Consider the following 21,738-nt stretch of genomic DNA (forward strand, 5'->3'; position numbering starts at 1 on the left):
TTGTGTACAGTCAATGTACATTTTGCACCAGTTTTGATTTATTATTCATACCATTATTTTATTACATTGATCCTTCCCTCTCCCAACTTCCTCTTCCCTCTGTCTGGTTCCCCTTCTCTCCTTCTCCCCTTTAAGTTCAAAATCTCATGCAGGTTTAAGTAGAAGCCCTGAAAGACAGAAAAATGAATCAGACTCATCATCCATTGAAGATACCGGTCAAGCCTACGTTGTAGGTCAGCATGCAAAAAATGATATTACTGTATTTACTAACCAACCTCTAAAATTGCTTTGGGTGCAACGCTTTTTTGATATATTTATTAACTGATAGTAATATTTTGACTTTAAAAAGGAAGCAGAGTATCAGGTGTTAAAGTAATGCAGGCCAATTGCCTGTTGCTCCTGAATAATTGTTGCAATTAATCAAAAAAGTCCTCCTTTGGACAATACCTGTCTATACACAGGTGTGTGAAGTATTAGTACTTGACAGTAAAAGTTGTTCCAGAAAGCATCTTCCATTTTGTCACTTCACAGTGACATTTTATTGTATGGGTCTTTTAATATTTGCTAGTTTTCACAGTCTGTTTGTCAAACTTGAACTTTTTTTAGTGCTTTCTGTTTAAGGGTGTAGGGAGTCATTTTTAGAAGTAGACTGAGTTTGGCATAAGCTGGCTGTTGTCTAGTACCTCTGAGCAGTAACGGCACAGCTCTTTCTTGTTTGGTCTCATTTAAATATAATAAATGAGGGTCAATATTTTTTTGTGGTGCATTGAGTGTTTCACAAGAAAACTCTTGTAATGAGCTAAACCAGACTTACTTACTCCATTTTCAGGGCAAGGATTGGGTTGCACACAAATAGTCTTACTCTAGGCGGTGAAAATACAGAATCTGCGTTTAAAAAAATAAAAATCAGAGCCGCTAGGTAGACTTAAATTCACACATTGAATAATTGTGTGTTAATTTTTAATATATCTATGTTATGGTTTCTGTTTATAGAAGGTTCCCTGTTAGAATACTAGAAATTACAATGTCTGAGGCGTTTGGCAGCCTTAGCTTGCTTTTGATACTTTGCTTTTGCTTAATATTAAATATATTGGTTAGCTACAGAATATGAGAAAAAGTAGAAGATCAAGGTTATAGAGGTCAGATAAATGTACAAAAAAAAAAAAAAAAAACCCACAAAAATTAACCATACCCCCCCCCCAAACAAGCAAACAACAACAAACAACACCAAACAGTGTGACATACAAACACTTAGCACATCTGTCCCTACTGCTCTTGAATCCAGGACTGACTTGGGAGCCATACTTTTTCAGTACTGAGAGCATAAGCCACTGAAGAGTGAGATGGCTTCTGTATGGAGACAGGCTGAGAAAGTTGGGGCTGTTCAGCCTGGAGAAGAGAAGGCTGCGTGGAGACCTCATAGCAGCCTTCCAGTATCTGAAGGGGGCCTACAAGGATGCTGGGGAGGGACTATTCATCAGGGACTGTAGTGACAGGACAAGGGGTAACGGGTTCAAACTTAAACAGGGGAAGTTTAGATTGGATATAAGGAAGAAATTCTTTAGTGAGAGGGTGGTGAGGCACTGGAATGGGTTGCCCAGGGAGGTTGTGGATGCTCCATCCTTGGCGGTGTTCAAGGCCAGGTTGGATGAGGCCTTGGGTGGCATGGTTTAGTGTGGGGTGTCCCTGCCCATGGCAGGGGGGTTGGAACTAGATGATCTCAAGGTCCTTTCCAACCCTAACTATTCTATGATTCTATGAGACATACAGTTTCTGTAGTAACTGGTTGCAGCCATTTACCGTATGCTTTTAGCTTTACAATTAGTGTTATCATGTGCTTACCCATGATAATTTGGGCAGCAGTTACATGTCAGATAGTCCTGCTGAATCACATTGCCTGTGCTGGGGGACAGGCATTCTTTGCATGATGAAACTCATTAGCTGAAACTTCAGGGTTCAGAGGCTTGGGAAAGACCAGGACTGCTTTCCTAAGAAGCTTGAATTCTCTTACCTTGTTTACTTTCGTAACTTAATACACTTATTATTTTATCTTCTTTAACGTATGCCACATTTGCTTGGCATTGATCATTCCAAAGAAAATATGATTGTATGTGCAAACCAATTAAAATAGAAATACTTGATACAAATTGCTTGTTACTGTAGCAACTTATCTGTTACTGTACAAAATCTGACAAGACCTGTGTTGGTTTATTGGGTTAGGCATAATAATGCAATCCTATTTAGAAAATTTAGTCTTTGACTTAGTTTCTTAAAGATCCATTATTTTTATCTGAAGTTAACACTGGCTGTAAAGGCCAAACCTCTGTCCTTTGCTTAATTCTTTGCTTTTGCATGAGCTGCCATCTATCTGAACCTTGAACTACAACCATAGTATGAGTAGTTTGGCTTTGCTAATCCAAAACTACTCCTGTGTTTATTCATTTTTAAAATAAGTAATCTGATACGGTGAATTTGCTCATGTGTACTGTGTAAAGGCTGAAATAGACCTTGGTAGCTTTCATATTTAAAACAAAAAAACAACAAACAAAAGACCTAATAACACTATCTAATATTTTCATTCATATCACAGGAATTAGCATGAATACTTCAGGAAATCATCTGTCATCAACGCTATTAAAAGAGAGTGGTAAGTTGATAAATAATATGCATGTAGAATGAATTCAGTCAGTTTGTGAAGCACTTTTCAAGTGCTTCACTGTTCCACCTGTCCTATTTCTTAAATACCTCTCCCAGTTAGTTGAATAGAACATTCTCTTAAATACAACTCCTTATATTTCTTTTGGTTTTCTTCTTGAGGGAGAGAATTTGACATCTGTGTGTAATATTTTTCAAATATGAATGGTGCCTGTTTAGTTTGAGACTTGAAAGGTGCTATCACCTAACATGCCATAGTCTTTAAAGCTCATTTCCCTTACTTTGAGGTTACAGATTCTGTAGAGCCTGAGAAGACTGTTTTCAGTTCATTTACTCTTTAGGTTTAATTTGGTTTAGGAGAAAAAACTCTTCTTTCAGTGTATTGCACTATCTTGCACACTGCTTTATGCTCGTACCAGTGTGTAGAGCTCAGTAGGTTTCTGCTGGTTTTGAACTTCATGTTCCACTTAGGGCAAAAGTATCTCAGGTACTCCAGACCAGAGGAGTTGTATCTTTTCTAGGTAGCAAATTCATGAGTTCAGACTTACTGTATGTTCCATTTTCTGAAAGCTTGAGGAAATTGGCTTTTTCCAAATCATGCTTCTGTCTCTAAAGCGTGTGGGTCTACTTCAGCCTGTTAGGAACTCTCCGGAATCACCTAATTATGTAAATCTGTTGTTCTCAAATTTTGGAACAGGCAGAATCAGCAGCCTGTGGAGTTGCAAATGTGGAAATAAATTTAAATGAGAGGAGTTTTAGTGGCTGTTTCTTGAGTTGGTTGTTTTTTAATGAAGGCTCACCATTAAGAAAATTTAATGAGTAACCTTTTAGTAACTTCATATAATAAGCCTCAGTTTCACTTTCACCAACATCCTGCCTACCTGAACAGGGTGTGTAAACACAGATCTAAATACTTTGCTGAAACAAGACTAATAAATCTGAAGATTCTAGAGCTCAATTGTATTGTGATTCCAAGAGACTGTGCTAGGTGCTTTTCTTAGGAGGAGTAAAAAATTTTAGCTGAAGATGGGAGTAAGTTATAATGATGGTGGTTTTTTGTTTTGATTTGGTTTTTTGGTGGATTTTTTTAATTATTTTAACATGAAAGTTGTAAGTTGGACCCACTTGTTCAGAACAGCTTTTCAGGTTATCAGAAAAGTGATCTTTTTAAATGGAATAGAATCATAGAATTGTTAGGGTTGGAAAGGACCTTAAGATCATCTAGTTCAAATTCCCCTGCCATGGGCAGGGACGCCTCACCCATGTCACCTGAGGCCGTGTCCAACCTGGGCTTGAACACTGCCAGGGATGAGCACTCACCACTGCTTTAGGCAACATGTTCCAGTGCCTCACCACCCTCACAGTAAAGAACTTCTCACTTATATTAAACCTGAACTTCTCCTGTTTAAGTTTAAGCCCATTACCCCTTGTCCTGTCACTGCAGTCCCTGACAAAGAGTCCCTCTCCAGCATCCTTATAGGCCCCCTTCATATACTGGAAGGCTGCTATGAGGTCTCCACGCAGCCTTCTCTTCTCCAGACTTCAAGGCAAGCCTGAAGGGAAGCATTCAGATAATGTCTGTTGGCTTTTCAGTTGATTCTCTGCAAACAACACACAACAGAGTTGCCTCTCCAGAAAGAGAGATCACTTTGGTGAACCTGAAGAAGGATGAAAAATTGGGCTTAGGTAAGTGGCTTTAAAATTGTTGTTGTCATGACTCTTCCTAGAAGTCAAAACTGAATTTTTCAGGTCTGTATTTATTGTAGGACTGAGGAAAGCAGTGCAGACAGTAGCTGGATGTTAAAGGTATTCAACATGTCAAAGCCTGGACTTATTTGATAGCGCCTGCTTCTGATTTGTTGAGTGTCATTAACTAAGTCCATTTCTTGTTTTTTCTATATTGTAAGTGTAAGATAGTATTTTTATTGTGAATTAGTTATCCTAAAAGTTGGCCTTTAAAAGTTTATTTCTGTGTTCAGGCACAAGATTTTGTCAATGTGGACATCTCAGACTTGTGTCAGTTTGAAGGGTTTAAATGAAATAAAAAGGCATTATAAAGCCATTATGTGCTAATTGTGGAGTGTTTTTCTTACTCTTATAATATCGTCAGATGGAACACTAATTTGAGGTTTAAGGAGCCTGGAAGATGAGATATTTGCATTCCATTCTTCCTTCTACCACTGAGTTTTTTCATAAACCCACATAATTTTTCCCCATATGAGTAATGAATAATTTGGTGTCAGTATTGTGCTTTAGAGAGTCTCTGTAAAGTGTCCTTAAGGACATTGTTCTGTCTGTCATTCAGAATAGGACTTGTGTAAATTTGAAGAGGTGGGAAAAGCCTACAAGACAATAATATTTAGTGTTTACCCTGCACAGAGTTGACCAAAAAGGAAAGAAAATCATATGAAATGCACTATTTCTTCTCTTTCTTTCCCATGCAACCTGTGGTACTTTGCTGTTTTAGCTAGAATAGAGAAGATCTGATACCTTCCATTTTCTTTTCTTCATCTTGAACATTCTTTCCAAGTTTACCTCATAGAATTAGCCCAAGTAGATGAAAAGTCTAAAAAGAAAACAGAGACTTGAAAAACTCAGTAAGGTCAGACATTTAGGTGAAGCATCTGACAATGGAGAAACCCAGAAGTTTTTAAGTAAGAGAAAATACATTTCATCTGGTCAGCGAATGTGCATTTAATGTCACGTGTTTGTGCATGTGTTTCTTTTGCCACAGTTGTCTTCTGTAACCTTTGCTGGAGTTTTCTGGGAAGCCAGCTAGACAAAATCTGTATTGCTTGCTCAAAAACAGAGAATGCATTAAAAATCCATCAAAAAAGCTTTACCTCTTATTTTCATGTAGACTTCTCTGAGGTGTACAGTTTTCTTATATTTTTCATTTATTAGAATGACTGAGGTTTTACACATTCTGTAATACAGACCTGTGTTAAGTTACACTGTGGTAACTAATATTTTTGCCTGCTTTGGACTTTTTTTAATAGGCTTTCAAATAGTCGGTGGAGAGAAGACGGGGAAACTTGATCTGGGAATTTTTATTCATTCAGTTATTCCCGGAGGGCCAGCTGATTTGGAAGGATCTCTAAAGCCAGGTGAATAGCGTAAATAAGAGGAGGTGTATACATGTAAGAAAAGACCAAACACATATGTAGTATCATTTCCATCTCTGGCTTCAGGCATCCCATTACCTTCTGGATAATTTCTGAAAACTGCTGATACTTCTTTGTTAAACTATACAAACACAAAAATAATATGAATCAAAGTAAAAATTATAAAGCTTGAAGTAGCAGAAAATTAAAGTTACATGTAAAGATAAGGGGTTTATTTGCCACTGTCTCTCTATAGATGCTTTGTAATTTAATTTTTTTAAAACTCTAAATGCATACTTTGAATTTGGAAAAAGTGAATGTAACCATATAGCTGGGGGGGGGCGGGCGGTATTTCGCATCTGGTTTATTTGTTTTGGGTTTTGTTTGGGGTTTTTTTTCCATTTTAGTCTGTGCCTTGAACTGAGCTGCATATTGCTTATTTCACTTCTTGATTTTTGCTTTTGTGTCCATTTTTCTTATAGCAGAACAGAACGTAGAAATAATAATATGGAAAAGTTTGGCAGGTTTAAAAGAGGAAATACTCATAACCAGTTCTTGTGGTTTGTTTTGGGTTTTGTTAGTTTTTACAGGGGGCTTTGGGGATTGGTTTGGTTTTGTTTTAGTGATTAGGGTTCCATATTCCACCATCACTTGTGAATGTTAATGATTTTTAATCCGTGCATTGTGTAGAGATTTTCAGACCTGTATTCCACGTTCTCATTGATGGATAAAAATGCAGATGTTAGTTTGTATCTGAACAAACCCTTTTGTGCAGGACATCGACTAATATCCGTAAATAGCACAAGTTTAGAAGGCGTCAGCCACCATGCAGCATTAGAAATTTTGGAAAATGCACCTGAAGACGTGATACTTGTTATCTCTCAGCCCAAGGACAAGCTATCCAAAGGTATGGAACTTCAGTTACTTCTGTAAGCAACTCCAGCTAGTATATGCTTGAAATTCTGTTCTGAGGCTGAATGAAGAAGTGTGTAAAACTTTTACTTGGTTGTAAGCTGAGAAGTTTGTGTCGTGCTGCAGCTAAGAAGGTTACCAGCTATTGATGACTGTCTTTTCTCCTGGTTTTCAGCATCATGTAATGCTGCACACATCAGTAATGGAACCAGGGGTTATTTGAGGAGGCCATCATCGGTGCAGGACAATGAGGCAGAATCCTCTTCAGAAGAGCACAACCAGTCTCATGGTCACCAGAGACCTGTTTCAGGGAGTTTGTCTGGCTTCTCAGGTGGCAAGCGGGATGGAAGTGTGAGCTCCCAGGATTCCAGAACTGAGAGTGCCAGCCTGTCTCAGAGCCAGACAGCCGGCTTCTTTGGCAAACGTGCAAGTGGTAGAGCCCAGCAGGATCCTCAGCATTACAGTGATTCCCAGTCTGGGCTTTCTAAAATGAACGAGAAGAGAAGATCCTCGTCAGACAGTACACAAGCAAAAAATAAAAGGCCTGGGGTAGTGGAGCCTGTGGAATATTCTGATCGAGGGGATTCTGACATGGATGAAGCAACTTACTCCAGCAGTCAGGAGCAACAACCAGCTAAAAAGGCATAGTGTATTTCATATGAATATTTCCAATCAATATAATAATGGTAGTGAAATATCTGATTGTGGGTGTGAATAAGGGGAAAAGATGGGGGGAAGGACAGCCTAGCCTGAAAGTTATCCTTCTAATGGGAAATGCTAATAGATAGCTTCTAATAGTTTGGTGATTTTGTTAAAAAGAATTTATTTCAAAAAAATAACTTGAAATAATAGCTTTCCAATGTCAGGAGGTGGCCATGTCTTACCAGAGGCAGATTGTACCTTGGGATGAATGTATAGTGCACTTGCTGATTCTGTAGAAAACTTCCTTTCAATTCTGTGTATTTGTCCAATATGTTCATAGTCTAGTGACCACCCCTAGAGGTAAGTTTATTCACCTGACAGATGGTTTTAAACTAAGTTTTTCCTAGATTAAAGTAGTAGTGATGCACCTGGAATGGGTAGCAACAGAATTAATTGTCTTTTGGGATTGATCTAATCCATGGAAAACTGCTTTTGCGTAGTTAAGTTCAGCAGTGAACCATGTGCTCTGAACAGAGACAGCTTGCTGTTTCACCTTTCCAAAAGAACACAATGGCAAGTACTACAAATTAATTCATAACTTGCAGTGATTCCTTTTTTCAGCTGCTGGAGGTTATTCAGTCAAGTTGTGGCAGCTCCCGCAGATTAATCGAACAGACTCTTAAGCTGCTGCTGTAATACTGAAGAGCTGCAGTTTCTGTGTTCTGTGACCAACTTACTTTTGACAATAAAGACTCAGCTGCTGAAGGCCAGACTCATTTCTGTGCTAAACCTGTTCAATGGCAACAATGGAAGAGTTAATGCAGTGAGCCTTATGAGCCTTACTAAATGGTACTTTGCCATGTGGACTCCTTTTGGCTGCATCTGACTCGAAAACACACCCTTTAGGGTCTTAACTATAAACTTCTGTTCTAATGGCAAATCATTCTCTCTTTTTGTTTTGTTTGTGGTTTTGTTTGGTTTGTGTTTTTTTGTTATTGTTTTGTTTTTGTTTTATTTTTTTAATAAAGGAATCTTCTTCAGCGAATACAGCAAACAAAATGAATTCTAAAAAGGTTACTGCAGCACTTCTTAAACCTGGAGATATCTTTGAGGTTGAACTAGCCAAAAAAGATAACGGCTTGGGAATAAGTGTCACGGTACTGTTTGACAAGGTTTTTAGATGTTTTCTCTTTTTCTCTACTCCCAGCAACCCATTAAATTGATATATTACAAGGAAGCATATTTTCTGGAATCACTGTTAAGTATATAGTTTTACTGGTGTGTGATTAATCTTACCAAAGCTGAAAAGTAAATACTATTTTATATCCCTTTTCTTGTCATCTGCCCTTTTAAGTAACTCTTGTTTGTTGTTTTATGGTGAAGCCCCAAAGTCCTAATAGAATCTTATCACAGACGCTGCTTTGTGAGTACAAAAAGCAAGGTTGTCTTTGCCCCCTGCTACCTAATAATGTGGCAGATTTACAATGGAGAAAAATAAGACCTTCCCTGATTGGCATCACAGGCTGTCGAGTCAGTAGTGTGACTTACATGAGTATCTGTGCACATCCACACATATACCATGTGCAGGGTTCTCCCTCTGCTGGATAAAAGGCAGAAAGCAAAAAACCCACTTAAATTCAAGTCAGACCTGGCTGACACTGCTTTCTTGCAGTATGAAACAAAAATATTTTTTTAATGCACTCATTTCTCCTCAGGCTATAAAATTTTCAAGGGAGTTTATGTTTAGGGCTCAACACGGTGCAGAGTGGCACTTCAGAGAAGAAAAGAATGATTTATAACAGAGATGCACACATTTTTCACTGCTCCTGTTCTTGTGTTCAAAAATATATTTTGGTACTTTAATGTAGAGATATCTCTGGTTGATTGGTCACCAGACTACACGATAATTTAAAAAAGGAAAAATTGCTTAAATTATAACAGTAAAGAGCAGTTATTAGCTCAAAACTGATGGCTTTCACTGCCTGTTTATAAGTTGGCCTTTTCCCACATGTGGCCGTAAGCCTAGACATGTAGGTGTAGTGCCAATTCGCAAGCCTAGCACTGTTTTCATATATATGGCTAGTATTGTAAAAGGAGCAGCATGAAACTTTATTATTTTAGCATCCCAGACTATCCAAAGTCATATTGCTTTGCCAAGCTTGTAACTTGAGACAGCTGGAAGAACAAAGCTCAGCAGGAGTTGGTTATAGAATAGAATCAAGCCTAGTGTATGCATGCCAACCAATGCAAAGATTTCCCTTAAATGATGACTAAAGGTTGAAAGGGACCTCTAAAGATCATCAAGTCCACACTTCTGCCCCTGCAGTGAGCAGAAAGGCTAAGGCCCTCCAAAAACAATGCCATTTGAGCTTGAGCAGATTTTTTCAGCTTAGACTTTCAAACTTGTATGAGCTGAGAGAAGGCAGCACTCCTTAGTTTCCTATTACATGAGTTTGGAGTAGAACACTGCATGGGTATGCATCTTCTGCTTTAGCATGCTGTGTTCTCACACATACCTGAGCTTCGATATGCATGTAAGTATGTAAAACCTGGCATAATGCAGACATGCTTCTGCTGAAGAACATTTATTTGTTGTAGGAGCATTTGCATTGTGATGCCTCATGTTTTTACAATCTTCCCACCCCAACTGAATTTGTAATAAATTGCATGACTGCAAAAAACATGCTTTGGGTTGTTTTGGTTTTAATAGTTTGGCTATTCTTCTTACATGCCAGTAGCCCTAGTGCTTCCTGAGTAGTTTTCCTTGTGTGCCACTGTGTTTGATGAGTAAGTATTTTAAGTGCAAGAAGACTAACATCCTGTTTTTGCTTTCCATTTAGGGAGGTGTAAATACTAGCATAAGGCACGGTGGTATTTATGTGAAAGCGGTTATTCCTCAGGGAGCAGCTGAAGCAGATGGCAGAATAGAAAAAGGTAGTATTTCAGTTCTTTCAGTTGGGACTCTTAATGTGAAAAAAGAGCAGATAACTGTCTGTGATGGACTTGACCATACACTGTGACCTAGAAGCTAGAAGCTGTATTTGCCTTCTTTCATTGTACCTTTTTAGCTGGGAATAAGAGCTGTTTTTCTAAGCTACTGCATTTGCAGTTGTCATTTTAAATATTGCCTTTATTAAGTGTAGAACAAGCGCAGAACCGACAGAAAACTGCTGAGACTCTGGAAGGGAAAAGTAGGAGGTAGGCTGTAATAGGGGGAAAAAAAAGTACAAAAATCCTGCAGCCTGTGTTAATAGAGAACATTTCTCTGTTCCAGCCATGGAGAGAGAGGACTTTGTATTACTTGTGGCCTTCTTGAATGGCATGCTGGGCAACTCAATACAGAAAATTGATGTAATTGTTACGGCTTTTCTTGTTTGAAAGCCAGGCCACATTCCTTATTGAAGTAAGAATTCCCACTGTAGACTTCAGATTTACTTTTAATAAAGTGTCTGAGCTTTGTTGCAGACTATCATTCTGATGGTTAACACTAGCTTTGACGTGGGGTTATCCCACAGAATCATAGAATTATGTAGGTTGGAAAAAACCTTTAATATCACTGAGATATTAAAGTGTATTCACTATTCAGCCATATAATTTAGTTGCAAAGTTCTCTTCTTGACTCGGCGTGTGGAGGGGAAGGAGAATTTCCTTCAACAACTGTCCTTGTTAGCTGAGACTTGAAGGTTTCTGTGCATCAATAGGTTTTACAGATGATGTTCTGCCTGCTTTTTCTTAAATTATCAGTCAATCATTTGTAGGTGACCGTGTGCTCTCCGTCAATGGGATTAGTTTGGAAGGTGCTACCCATAAGCAAGCTGTTGAAACACTGAGAAACACTGGGCAGGTAAGTGGCTGCTGGTTCTACTCCTATGTATAGTAAACCACATCTTCACTCATGGAGAGAGGTAAAAGAACCTGAAGAAGACTGGAATTCTCCCTGGTGTCCTGGTTGCTTTACGTGTGTTTTCTTAGACTCCTTGGCTGCCTGGGCCTTGAGTCTTGCTGCCCACTCTAGTGAAATTCTGGCTCTGTTCAGGTCAGATTTCTGTATGGAATTAGATTTTCCTTCTCCCTGAGCTTCATAGGAAGGAAACCCAGGTGCATGGGTTGGAAAGCAGCTGTAGCAGCATGCTACAGACAGGTCCCAAATCTGCCTGAGGAGATTTGTGAACCACTGAGGAGACAAGGGCCTCCATATATGCAGCAGTGCTTGCATGCTGTGTTGGTAGCTTTATTTGAGTCTGCTTTTTGGATAGCACTTGGTTCTGTCAGTGGTACCTCCTCATTTAATAGTGTTATTTATGTCAGCTGCTTCATATGAGGAGGTACATGCACACCTGGAAATAGCCAGTGAATGTACACATTCAGAGCTGCTAAAGACTGCTATTTGTGCTCGCTTTACAAAATGCTCGCATTGTAAAACTCTATTCCCTTAATGCATGTGAAAATGACACTTTCTTTGATGCTTCTTAACCAACTCACAGCCTTATTGGAAGAAAACCCTGTGTTGGCAAATACCTTGCCAAGTCCTTTAGTGTATTCTGAAGACTGTCACAGCCCTTAAAATAAGGAACAAATGGAAGATGTATGGGGAGAGAAGTGTCTATAAAGTTTGCTCCTGCAAAACTTAGGGCCCTGACAAGTTAGAAAGAAACACATACTCTAGACTATGCTATCTGCATGACTGTTGCTAGTTGAGAATGTTTCATCTCTTTAGGTGGTGCATCTGCTGTTGGAAAAAGGTCAGCTTTCAGTGGCCAAGGTTCATGCTCCAGTAACACCACAATGCACACCTCCAAATCAGGTGGGGCAATGTGAGCCACAGGAGAAGCCAGCGACCAAAACTACAAATGCCAAAGAATACAGCTTTGTCACTGCAGGTCAGGTCACATAGGACAATTGTCTGAACTTTCAAAGCATCCTTTGGTTTTTGGAATATTTTTCTTCATATCTTCTGTAGAACAGAAAGACAGACAAGGAGAAAGAGCTGGTAGGAATCTTTACCAAGCTCCTGCACATAATGCAGTCTCTTCCTTTTTGTGCTGTACCATTTGCTTTTAAAATTTCCTTTCATATCTTGGTAATTGTATTTAGTTACTGTTAACTGTTCACTATCTCACAGTTCCTTGTTTTTTCCCAATTTCACCGGTCTTGCAGGCAGGGCTATGGCACAGTTGGAATAAAAAGGGTGCTGCTAAGGAGTGCCAAGGGGAGGTTAAATACTCGTATATAAATGAGAGATTCTGTAGGTCCTGCTGTTCCTGTCTAGGTGAGAGAAAATACCAAGAGCTGGATGAAGAGAGACAAGGGATAGCTGACTAGAGTTTGGCATATTTCAGCACCTCTTGCTGGAGACCTGTGAAAGTGGAGGGAAGCCTACCCAGATGGGGAAACCACTGCAGATACCTTTTGGTCTTCCTGCATGGGATTTATCCTGTCTGCCAGGAGCTCTGGTTGCTGCTCTTAGTAATGTCTGACCAGTGACTGAGAAGGCTGTTTCACTCTGCTTTAACAGGCTCCTTAGTGGACTTCCTGGGGAACAGTATTTTGGAGACACCCTGGCTTTCTGTATAGTGTGGATGCTGTCAGGACAAGCCAGCAGTCATAATCAACTTTTTGTTCTCTTTAACTTGGAGGGATCTTCTAGATAATTCTTGTGTCCAGTAAAGTGGAAGAACCCTGTGAGGAGAAAAGTGTGCATCCTCATGTCTGGAGTAAGAATGCCAGACGCTTTTTATATGGCCAGTGTGCTGTCAGAAATAATAAGTTAATGTTTCTTTTGCAGAGAACACATTTGAGGTAAAGCTGTTGAAGAACAGTTCAGGCCTTGGGTTCAGTTTCTGCCGTGAAGATAACCTTACCCCAGAGCAACTGGGCTCAACTATTGTGAGGGTGAAAAAGCTCTTCCCTGGGCAGCCTGCAGCAGAAAGTGGGCAAATAGAAATTGGGGACGTCATTCTGAAAGTGAATGGGTCACCCCTAAAGGGTTTATCCCAGCAGGTTTGTACCTTAGTAGTGAAACTTACGCTGTGATAGTCTTGCAAGTCTTGGGGGTCTGCATCTAATAACAAATCCCATTGTGGCCATAGGAAGTCATCTCTGCTCTGAGAGGAACATCCCCAGAAGTCTCTCTTCTCCTTTGTCGACCACCATCTGGTATACTACCAGACATCGATCCTTCTTTATTGGTAAGGTGTATGGCATATGATGTTTATGAGGGGTTTTAATGGCTATTTGTAAGGTCTGGCGGGTGGGTTAGTTAAATGGATAAAGATGGGGAGGGTGCTCACAGAAACATGGTCCTTAAAGTAAATCCCTGAGGCATGTACTAAGCATTTTGTGGAAATGTGAAAAGAATGCGGGACTTTACTATTTAATTTCCACACAGAAACACCCCCCCTCAGTTTTGTGGCTTAAGACACTGGAAATTGGCTTAATGCACTGATTTTGTGTCAAAGGTTTCTTTGCAGCCCAGTGGTTTGAAGTTGATCTCAAATAGAAATTCAGTCTTTCTGTAGCCTATGTTAAGAATATTCTGTGAAACACCAGGTTGTCTGATTCTGATGCACGTAAATCCAGGGAAAAATAAAATATTTACTTACTGGAAATTAAAGGTGTCCCAAATAATATTTTAAAAATGCTCCAATAACTAAATTGAAAGAACAGAAGGCCACTTTCAGATACTTGGAAGACATGGAAATTAAATGTGTTTCAGCAAAAGAGAATGTAGCAGGTAATCTGCCTGAAAAGTAGGCTTTCCATAATACAAGGAAGTGTAAAACTAAGGGAGACAAATCTTCAGTGTGTTTTAGTATTATTTTCAAACAATCAAAACCATTCAAGTCTGATGACAAACTTAAATGTACCAATGCAAATCTAAGTGAAGTTAAAATAGGAGATAAACAACTGAACAAACTAGTAATGCACATAATTAGTCCTGTAATTACACTGTTTGTAGTGTGGAATAACTTTAATAAGACAGTGCATATATTAAAAGAAGAGGAAAAAATAAACAAGTGGCAATTTTTGTGTATAACATTATCAGATTGGTGTGTTCATGAACACAAGAATTTGGCCATAAAAGCATAAATGAACCTTTTAAGCTTCATGTGTCTGCTAGCTGACATCATTCTTGGGAATTTGTGATTATTAGCAAAACTGTTCTTCATCCTCAAGGGAGTCAATAACTTGCCTGAACAGTCTCCATTGGACATAAATTACCATAGGTTTTGTAGTCTATTATGTAGCTTTTTGCTAGAAAGGTTCCATATTTCCCTCCTGTGTGAGAATTATTCGACTTCAGTTGTCTTTTAAGCATCAGCAGTGTATTCTAGTTGTAAGGGATTTCATGGTCGTTGCCTATATGACTGCTGGGCATGGCTTAAAGACATCTTGTCGGTAGGCTCTCCAGTACTAAAGCCAAGAGAATATTTGTTTTCCTTAGATGAATTTGCAGTTCTGTAGCAGTATATGTTTCAAGGGTTTACAAGCTTTATCTTGGCAAAGTTGTGTTGAACTTGGTGAAACTGTGCTATGATATGTTTATACAGTTTGGGCAACATCTGAATGGAAGGAGCCACTGACTATTTGGCAATTTTATGCAGTCTTTGCAACTTCATTTGTTGTCAGAACTGGAACTTCATGAACTATATGTCCTTGCTCTCTTTAGACTCCCATCCATTCACCCCAACAAGTATTTCCTGATGTCAGCAGAGAAGTTTCTGGTCCATCAAATGGAGAACAAGGTGACAGCTCAGATGAAAATGAAACCACTGATCTGAGCAAGAAAGGGCTAAAATCTTCCTCTAGAAGAGACAGCTACAGTGACAGCAGCAGGAGTGGTGATGAGGAGGTGATAGACTCGCCAGCACAAGTGGGCCTTGGCTGGAGTTCTGCGCTATACCAAACTTCAGATGAAGCTATGACACAGGCGTGTAGTCAGTATGAGGCACAAGGTGGTCAGGAGGAGGCTGTTCGCACCATCTCATATCCTGATCCAGAGGCTCCTAGCAAGTCAGAGCTTGAGAACAGGTATGCTGTTTATAATGATATTTGTAATATTGAAGAAGGTGTTTACAAAAGTAGTTTATTGGACTTTTATGTTTTGCTTTTTAAATCTGCATGAAGTCAATATTGGTCCATATATTCATTTATGGTTGACAGCCTCATTGTACAAGCTGATCCTTGGGTTTTTTGCTTGTTTATCTGTAGTGATTTGCCACTGGATTTGCCACTGATCCCAATCTGTAGAACTGTTGCTGATGTTACCACATCCATTTTAATAAATGACTGTTATGGTACTGCTGCTTCTGAGCTGACTCCGCACCTGGGAGAAGTGGATTCATTACTCAGCCAGTTGGAAAAAAATGCTGAAGAATATGAGCCGGTAACTTACTGTTTCTGTCTTTCAGTGGCATAAATGTACTTACTGCTGTGGCCAACTGAAAGTTGTTTTAGCCTTGGCATCAGAATTGAGTGAATAGCAGTTAGGCATATTGATTTACAAATAGGATAGTTGTAGGCACATTCATGTGCCATTTATAACTGCAGCTGCTTATACAAATGTCCACAAGCGTTTTCTGTCTGGACTCCAGAGGAGCTGATATATTTCCCTATGTGAAATTGTAGGCATCCATATGTACATAGTATATGTACCTGTGTATATGTCTATCTCTACATGTAATTTCTACATGTGTATATGTCTATTTCAGGTGACATTTCAGCCTGGAAAATTTGGCATTAAATATGGAACCACCCCGATCTATGTACTCAGAAAAAGCTTAAATGGCAGATATCTTGCTTCTGCCCTGTTAGTTTTTTGTGTGGTTGTTCAGAGATTGTAAGACAAACTGGGGCAGCGGGGATACCAGGAGACTGTTCCTTGGAGCATTTATATCTATGAATCTCAAAGCCTTTCTGCTCTGCTTCAAAAAGCAGCATATTTTTGAGACTCTTCTGAAATAGCTTCTTGCCACCCCAGAAATGTCTTGTGTATCAGAAGGAACTTCTGCTTCCATATGTTCACATACTCTATTCACAGATGGAAAAAAATGAAAGTTGAGCCTTGATACGTCTCAATTGTGAGGGTCTTTCAGGGTTACAAACCTGCTTTAGCTCATACTCCGTTTTGACAGGAAACTGTCCTTCTCTTAATCCCTTTTTCAGAAGGTTTTCCCAAACCTTCCTGGTGCTCTACGAGTTTCTATGCAAATGAGGCAGATCTATGTCTTTCAAATCAAAATTAATGGAAATTAAAATAGGAAAAACATGCCCATGTGTTCAGTTCCAAGATAAGCTATGGTACTGTATCTCACTGTAGGAAAATACATGCACCTGTTTTCTTCAGTTCAGCAATTCGTAGAATCGTAGAATAGTTAGGGTTGGAAAAGACCTTAAGATCATCTAGTTCCAACCCCCCTGGCAAGAGGAATGACACCTGATCATCCTCATGGCCCTCCTCTGGACTTGTTCCAACAGTTTCATGTCCTTTTGATGTTGAGGGCACCAGAACTGCACACAATACTCCAAGCAAAGGTCTCACAAGAGCAGAGTAGACCAGAGCAGGATCACCTCCTTTGACCTGCTGGTCACGCTCTTTTTGATGCAGCCCAGGATACGGTTGGCTTTCTGGGCTGTGAGCGCACACTGAAGCCGACTCATGTTCATTTTCTCATCAACCAACACCCCCAAGTCCTTCTCCGCAGGGCTGCTCTGAATCTCTTCTCTGCCCAACCTGTAGCTGTGCCTCAGATTACTGAGACCCAGGTGTAGGACCTTGCACTTGGCATGGTTAAACTTCATAAGGTTGCCATCAGCCCACCTCACAAGCGTGTCAAGGTCCCTCTGGATGGCATCCCTTCCCTCCAGCGTATCAACCGAACCACACAGATGGTGTCATCGGCAAACTTGCTGAGGGCGCACTCAATCCCACTGCCCATGTCACCGACAAAGATGTTGAACGAGACTGGTCCCAACACTGATCCCTGAGAGACACCACTCATTACTGGTTTCCAGTCAGACATGGAGCCATTGAGCACAACTCTTTGCGTGCGGCCATCCAGCCAGTTCTTTATCCACCGAGTGGTCCACCCATCAAATTGATGTCTCTCCAATTTAGAGACAAGGATGTCATGTGGGACAGTGTGAAATGCTTTGCACAAATCCAGGTAGATGACATCAACTGCTCTGCCCCTGTCCATCAGTTCCGTAGCCCCACCATAGAAGGCCACCAAATTGGTCAGGCAGGATTTCCCCTTAGTGAAGCCATGCTGGCTGTCACCAACCACCTCCTTGTTTTTCATGTGCCTTAGCATGCCTTCCAGGAGAATCTGCTCCAAGATTTTGCCAGGCACAGAGCTGAGACTCTTCCTGATTGATGTGATTTCCTGATGTGAATTCCTGATGTGATGTCTTATATGAAAAACACAGAGCCATTTTTATATATGGCAGCTAGTTGAGGGTAAAATAAGGTGTTGGTTTTGGTGAGCACCTTCACTACTTTTAGATTATAGACCTTTGGCCCAAGGTTAGCTCCATGCAAAATAGAAGTCCATCTGAATTCATTAGAAGCAGCTAAGCTGAGCCTGCTAAGACATATATTGGTACGGTCCAGGCTTATGTTCCACTTAAACCAATAGGTAGAACCATTTTCTATTTCTAACTGTCTTAAATTCAGTAAAGTGTTCAAATTGCTTCTGTTTGTCTGTTTAAAGTGCTCTTTTCTTCTCGTAGGAAGTAGAGCTCCGAGTCACTATGACAAAGTCGGAAAAGGGCAGTCTGGGTTTTACGGTGACCAAAGGTAGCGATAATGTTGGCTGCTATATTCATGACATTGTTCAGGATCCTGCCAAAAGTGATGGAAGACTACGACCTGGAGATCGACTGATAAAAGTGAGAGGGTTAATGTTTTCAGATACAGGGATTGCATGAAAAGGACAACTTTGAGTCAAATGTGGTTAAGGAACAAAGGCATGCACCTTCTGAGAGGCTTAATTTGATAGCACTTAGATAAAAGAAATACAAGTATGACAACGTGACAAGATTGCTGAAGGGAGTTATGGTATGTCCCACAGCTAGGCACATGTGCAACTACTATTCATGACAGCAAAAAATAGTTTAAAGAGAAAAACATTCCATTGATTAAATAAGATGGTTGCCCAGATATGTGGAGGAGTTGTTGGTTAAATACATCTATGGCTTGCATATTGTTCAGAAATAAAATTTAAGAGTCTTGCTGTAGAAGGGTTTACTGGGTATGTATCATCTAGTACAGATGTTCATCATAGAATCATGAAATAGTTTGGATTGGAAGGGACTTCTAAAGGTCATCTAGTCCAACCTCCCTGCAGTTAGCAGGGATATTTTCAACTAGATCAGGCTGCTTAGTGCTTTATCCAGCCTGACCTTGAATGTTTCCAGACATGGGGCATCTACCACCTCTCAGATCAACCTGTTCCAGTGAACTTCTTCCTTATATCTAGTCTGAATCTACCCTATGCTAACTGTTTTACTCAGAACCTAACATGGAGATCTGTGTTGCTTTTATTTTCCCAGGTTAATGACATTGATGTCACTAACATGAGTCACACCGATGCAGTAAACTTTCTCCGCACTGCCCCAAAGACTGTCAGATTAGTGCTAGGGCGTGTTTTGGAGCTACCGAAGATGCCAGTGCTGCCTCATTTACTGCCTGATATTACACTAACGTGCCATAAGGAGGAGCTAGGTAACACAGTAGTATACTGGGTTTTGCTCTAAAGCAACTTTTTCCCTTCAGTTACAAAGAATAAACCTGATTTCCTCCTCTCCCCCTTGTTTCCTGCAAAGGTTTGCTGTTAGCAGGTGGTCATGACAGCCTTTACCAAGTTGTGTATATCAGTGGCATTCTCCCCAGATCGGTTGCTGCCAGAGAGGAGAGTCTCTGTGCACTAGATATTATCCATTATATTAATGGAGTAAGCACACAGGGGATGACTCTGAAAGAAGCCAAAAGAATGCTGGAAACTCATCTTCCAAAAGTGGTGCTTAAAGTGACCAGGTATGTTTTGGAAGCAAATGCATCCCTGTACTCTTTGTTTTGATTGCAGGATTTTATGACTGTATGGGCAAAACATGTTCCTAGTATGACAGCTAATTCACAAGAGTGGTACTAGGTAGCATGCTATTGAGGGCTGATGCCACAGAAAGGGTCTCTGTTCACAGTTGTGCTTCAGTGGAGCAGAATGGTACTTAAAAAGTATTTGCTGTGCTTTTTATTTCTCTGGAAAAGGGTGTATTCCAGCTATCGAGTGCAAGTGTTCAAAATACCATTTTCAAAATATGCCACAGGTGACTTAAAGCATGATCAGCAGTTGTAACAATAGTACATACTTACATCAATATCTGATTATTACCATGATTTATTTATTTTTTTTAATAAAAATTTCTGTTAACATTTCTTTTTATAGAGATGGTCATGCAGTGCTTCCAAAATCCAAAAGCCCTGACAGCTCAAATCCATGGCCAGTGAAAGCTAATGGTAAGATTTGCTTGCTTACTTAATGCAGGTGAATTGTACACGTTAATAAAAATGAAGGAACTGATATGGGCCCTCCACTTAAAACTGCCTTCCTGTAGATGACTTGTCATGCACATGTTCATGACAAGATAAAAGGTTATTTTTAGGTTTCAGTTATTTCATCTACAAGTTTCTTCCTTTGTAAAAGCACAATGTATATGAAAACCCAAAACTTCACTAGTAGCTAGGTATATAGCATCTACTGGTTCCATTTTCACAGAATCATAGAATAGTTAGGGTTGGAAGGGACCTTAAGATCATCTAGTACCAACCCCCCAGCCATGGGCAGGGACACCTCCCACTAAACCATGTCACCCAAGGCTCTGTCCAACCTGGCCTTGAACACCGCCAGGGATGGGCCATTCACAACTTCCCTAGGCAACCCATTCCAGTGCCTCCCCACCCTAACAATTTTGTCTCATTTATTATACTAGTAATGGGATATTTAGGATAGTCAGTAGTTCTCTGATATCATAGTATCTTTACCAAGGGAAAGGTACCTTTGAACAAGGACCCAGATGTCAGATAATGTTAAACAAAAAATAACCCCCAAAAGCTAGTAACAGGTGACCATGAGCTTGTGTTTTGTACATTTCAAGGGAAGAGAAATCATGCCTTTTTTCCACTGTATGTTTTTAAGCTGTTTATCATCATTTCTCTTTGCTTAGCATTGATTACTTGTAATAGCATTCATAACATGCATTGAATGTAACATTCATAAAACTGGTAGAAAGTATAGTCCATCAGACATAAGTTTGGCAGTGTCCAGCAACCAAGCAGAAATGTTACTCATTTCATAACATAACATTAAATATGTTGTTTCTTTAGTAAAAATAATTGCTTTGGTCTAATTTAATTTCTGTGGGAAAGTTCCTGTGAAATTGTTGGGTGGTTTGTTTTGTTTTTTTTTCATTTTTGTTTAGGTTGTTCCTGTAGTGATTCCTGTGATAAAACAGAAAAGACAACTGATGCTTATGGGTCCAAGGTAAATATTACTCTATTGTGCCTATTGTCGTTAGAAAATCTACTTTACCAAAATTTTAAAAATGAATAAATAAAACAATCCATGAATGGCGAGATACAAACCCACTGTCAGTGGGTTTCTCAATTGATGTGAATCATCAAAAAGCTGATCATAATAAAATACGCCAGGTTTTTCAGTTGATCTTCTCCTTCTTTGGAACTGCTTTATCAAAAGACACACGGTCTTATGAGAAGAACGCAAGGCTCTGATCCACAAAACTCCATTCTGTTCACAGTTTCTGGAGATGTTTTCATGGTACATTCACTAGATGGTTTTCTCCCCCGCTCTCTCCCCCACCCCTTATTTTTTCCTGAGAAATAGTGTGTTGTGGGACCAAAAGTATTGAAGCCTGAATGTGTTTTGTAGAGGTTATAATAATGTTAAATGCATCTGTAAATGCAATGTTTAATACATATGGAGGGTTTTTTAGTTGCCCTAAATTTTTTTCATTCTTTTCATGTGCAACTTCTAACACATTAAAGCTGCCTACCCATCACTCAGCTATCTCAGATGAGAATAGGGTTTTGTATTTGTTTCTAAGCAGAGCAATGAACATTTTAAGGCTTCCTTGCTGCATCAACAAACTGCCAGACTCTTTAAGAGTTAATTTGTATTGTTCTTTGCTTTCTTAGATAAATGGCAATGGCTTCCTGGGGCCTTCCCAGACAAATACAGAAAACAACATCCATCACACAAAAGGACTAATGAATCTCTCGGGATCTGGAGATGCACCTTCCCTTGGCTTTACCAATCAGATAGCAGACTTTTCTGAACAGAGTGACAGATCAGGTAAGAGGAGATGAGGTGGGGGACAGCATTATTCAGTCTTTAGTGTATACGTGCAA

At 39.7% G+C, this 21,738-nt stretch overlaps 1 protein-coding gene across 1 annotated transcript in view; it reads left to right on the forward strand.

Annotated features, from left to right (window-relative positions):
* PTPN13 (protein tyrosine phosphatase non-receptor type 13) overlaps window positions 1–21,738 on the forward strand; it is a 93,760-nt gene that overhangs the window by 61,169 nt on the left and 10,853 nt on the right. The window contains exons 18-37 of the mRNA XM_080621128.1: window positions 136–233; window positions 2,591–2,647; window positions 4,249–4,341; window positions 5,655–5,762; window positions 6,535–6,666; window positions 6,847–7,313; window positions 8,342–8,485; window positions 10,154–10,247; window positions 11,072–11,157; window positions 12,031–12,193; window positions 13,099–13,313; window positions 13,403–13,501; window positions 14,983–15,344; window positions 15,525–15,699; window positions 18,045–18,203; window positions 18,867–19,038; window positions 19,140–19,350; window positions 19,760–19,830; window positions 20,793–20,854; window positions 21,526–21,682. Of these exons, the coding sequence (XP_080477254.1) occupies window positions 136–233; window positions 2,591–2,647; window positions 4,249–4,341; window positions 5,655–5,762; window positions 6,535–6,666; window positions 6,847–7,313; window positions 8,342–8,485; window positions 10,154–10,247; window positions 11,072–11,157; window positions 12,031–12,193; window positions 13,099–13,313; window positions 13,403–13,501; window positions 14,983–15,344; window positions 15,525–15,699; window positions 18,045–18,203; window positions 18,867–19,038; window positions 19,140–19,350; window positions 19,760–19,830; window positions 20,793–20,854; window positions 21,526–21,682 (3,125 nt within the window). The remainder of the gene's footprint in view (window positions 1–135; window positions 234–2,590; window positions 2,648–4,248; window positions 4,342–5,654; window positions 5,763–6,534; window positions 6,667–6,846; window positions 7,314–8,341; window positions 8,486–10,153; window positions 10,248–11,071; window positions 11,158–12,030; window positions 12,194–13,098; window positions 13,314–13,402; window positions 13,502–14,982; window positions 15,345–15,524; window positions 15,700–18,044; window positions 18,204–18,866; window positions 19,039–19,139; window positions 19,351–19,759; window positions 19,831–20,792; window positions 20,855–21,525; window positions 21,683–21,738) is intronic.

The sequence above is a fragment of the Psittacula echo genome (assembly GCF_963264785.1).
Source record: "Psittacula echo genome assembly, chromosome: 1".
Lineage (NCBI taxonomy): Eukaryota > Metazoa > Chordata > Aves > Psittaciformes > Psittacidae > Psittacula > Psittacula echo.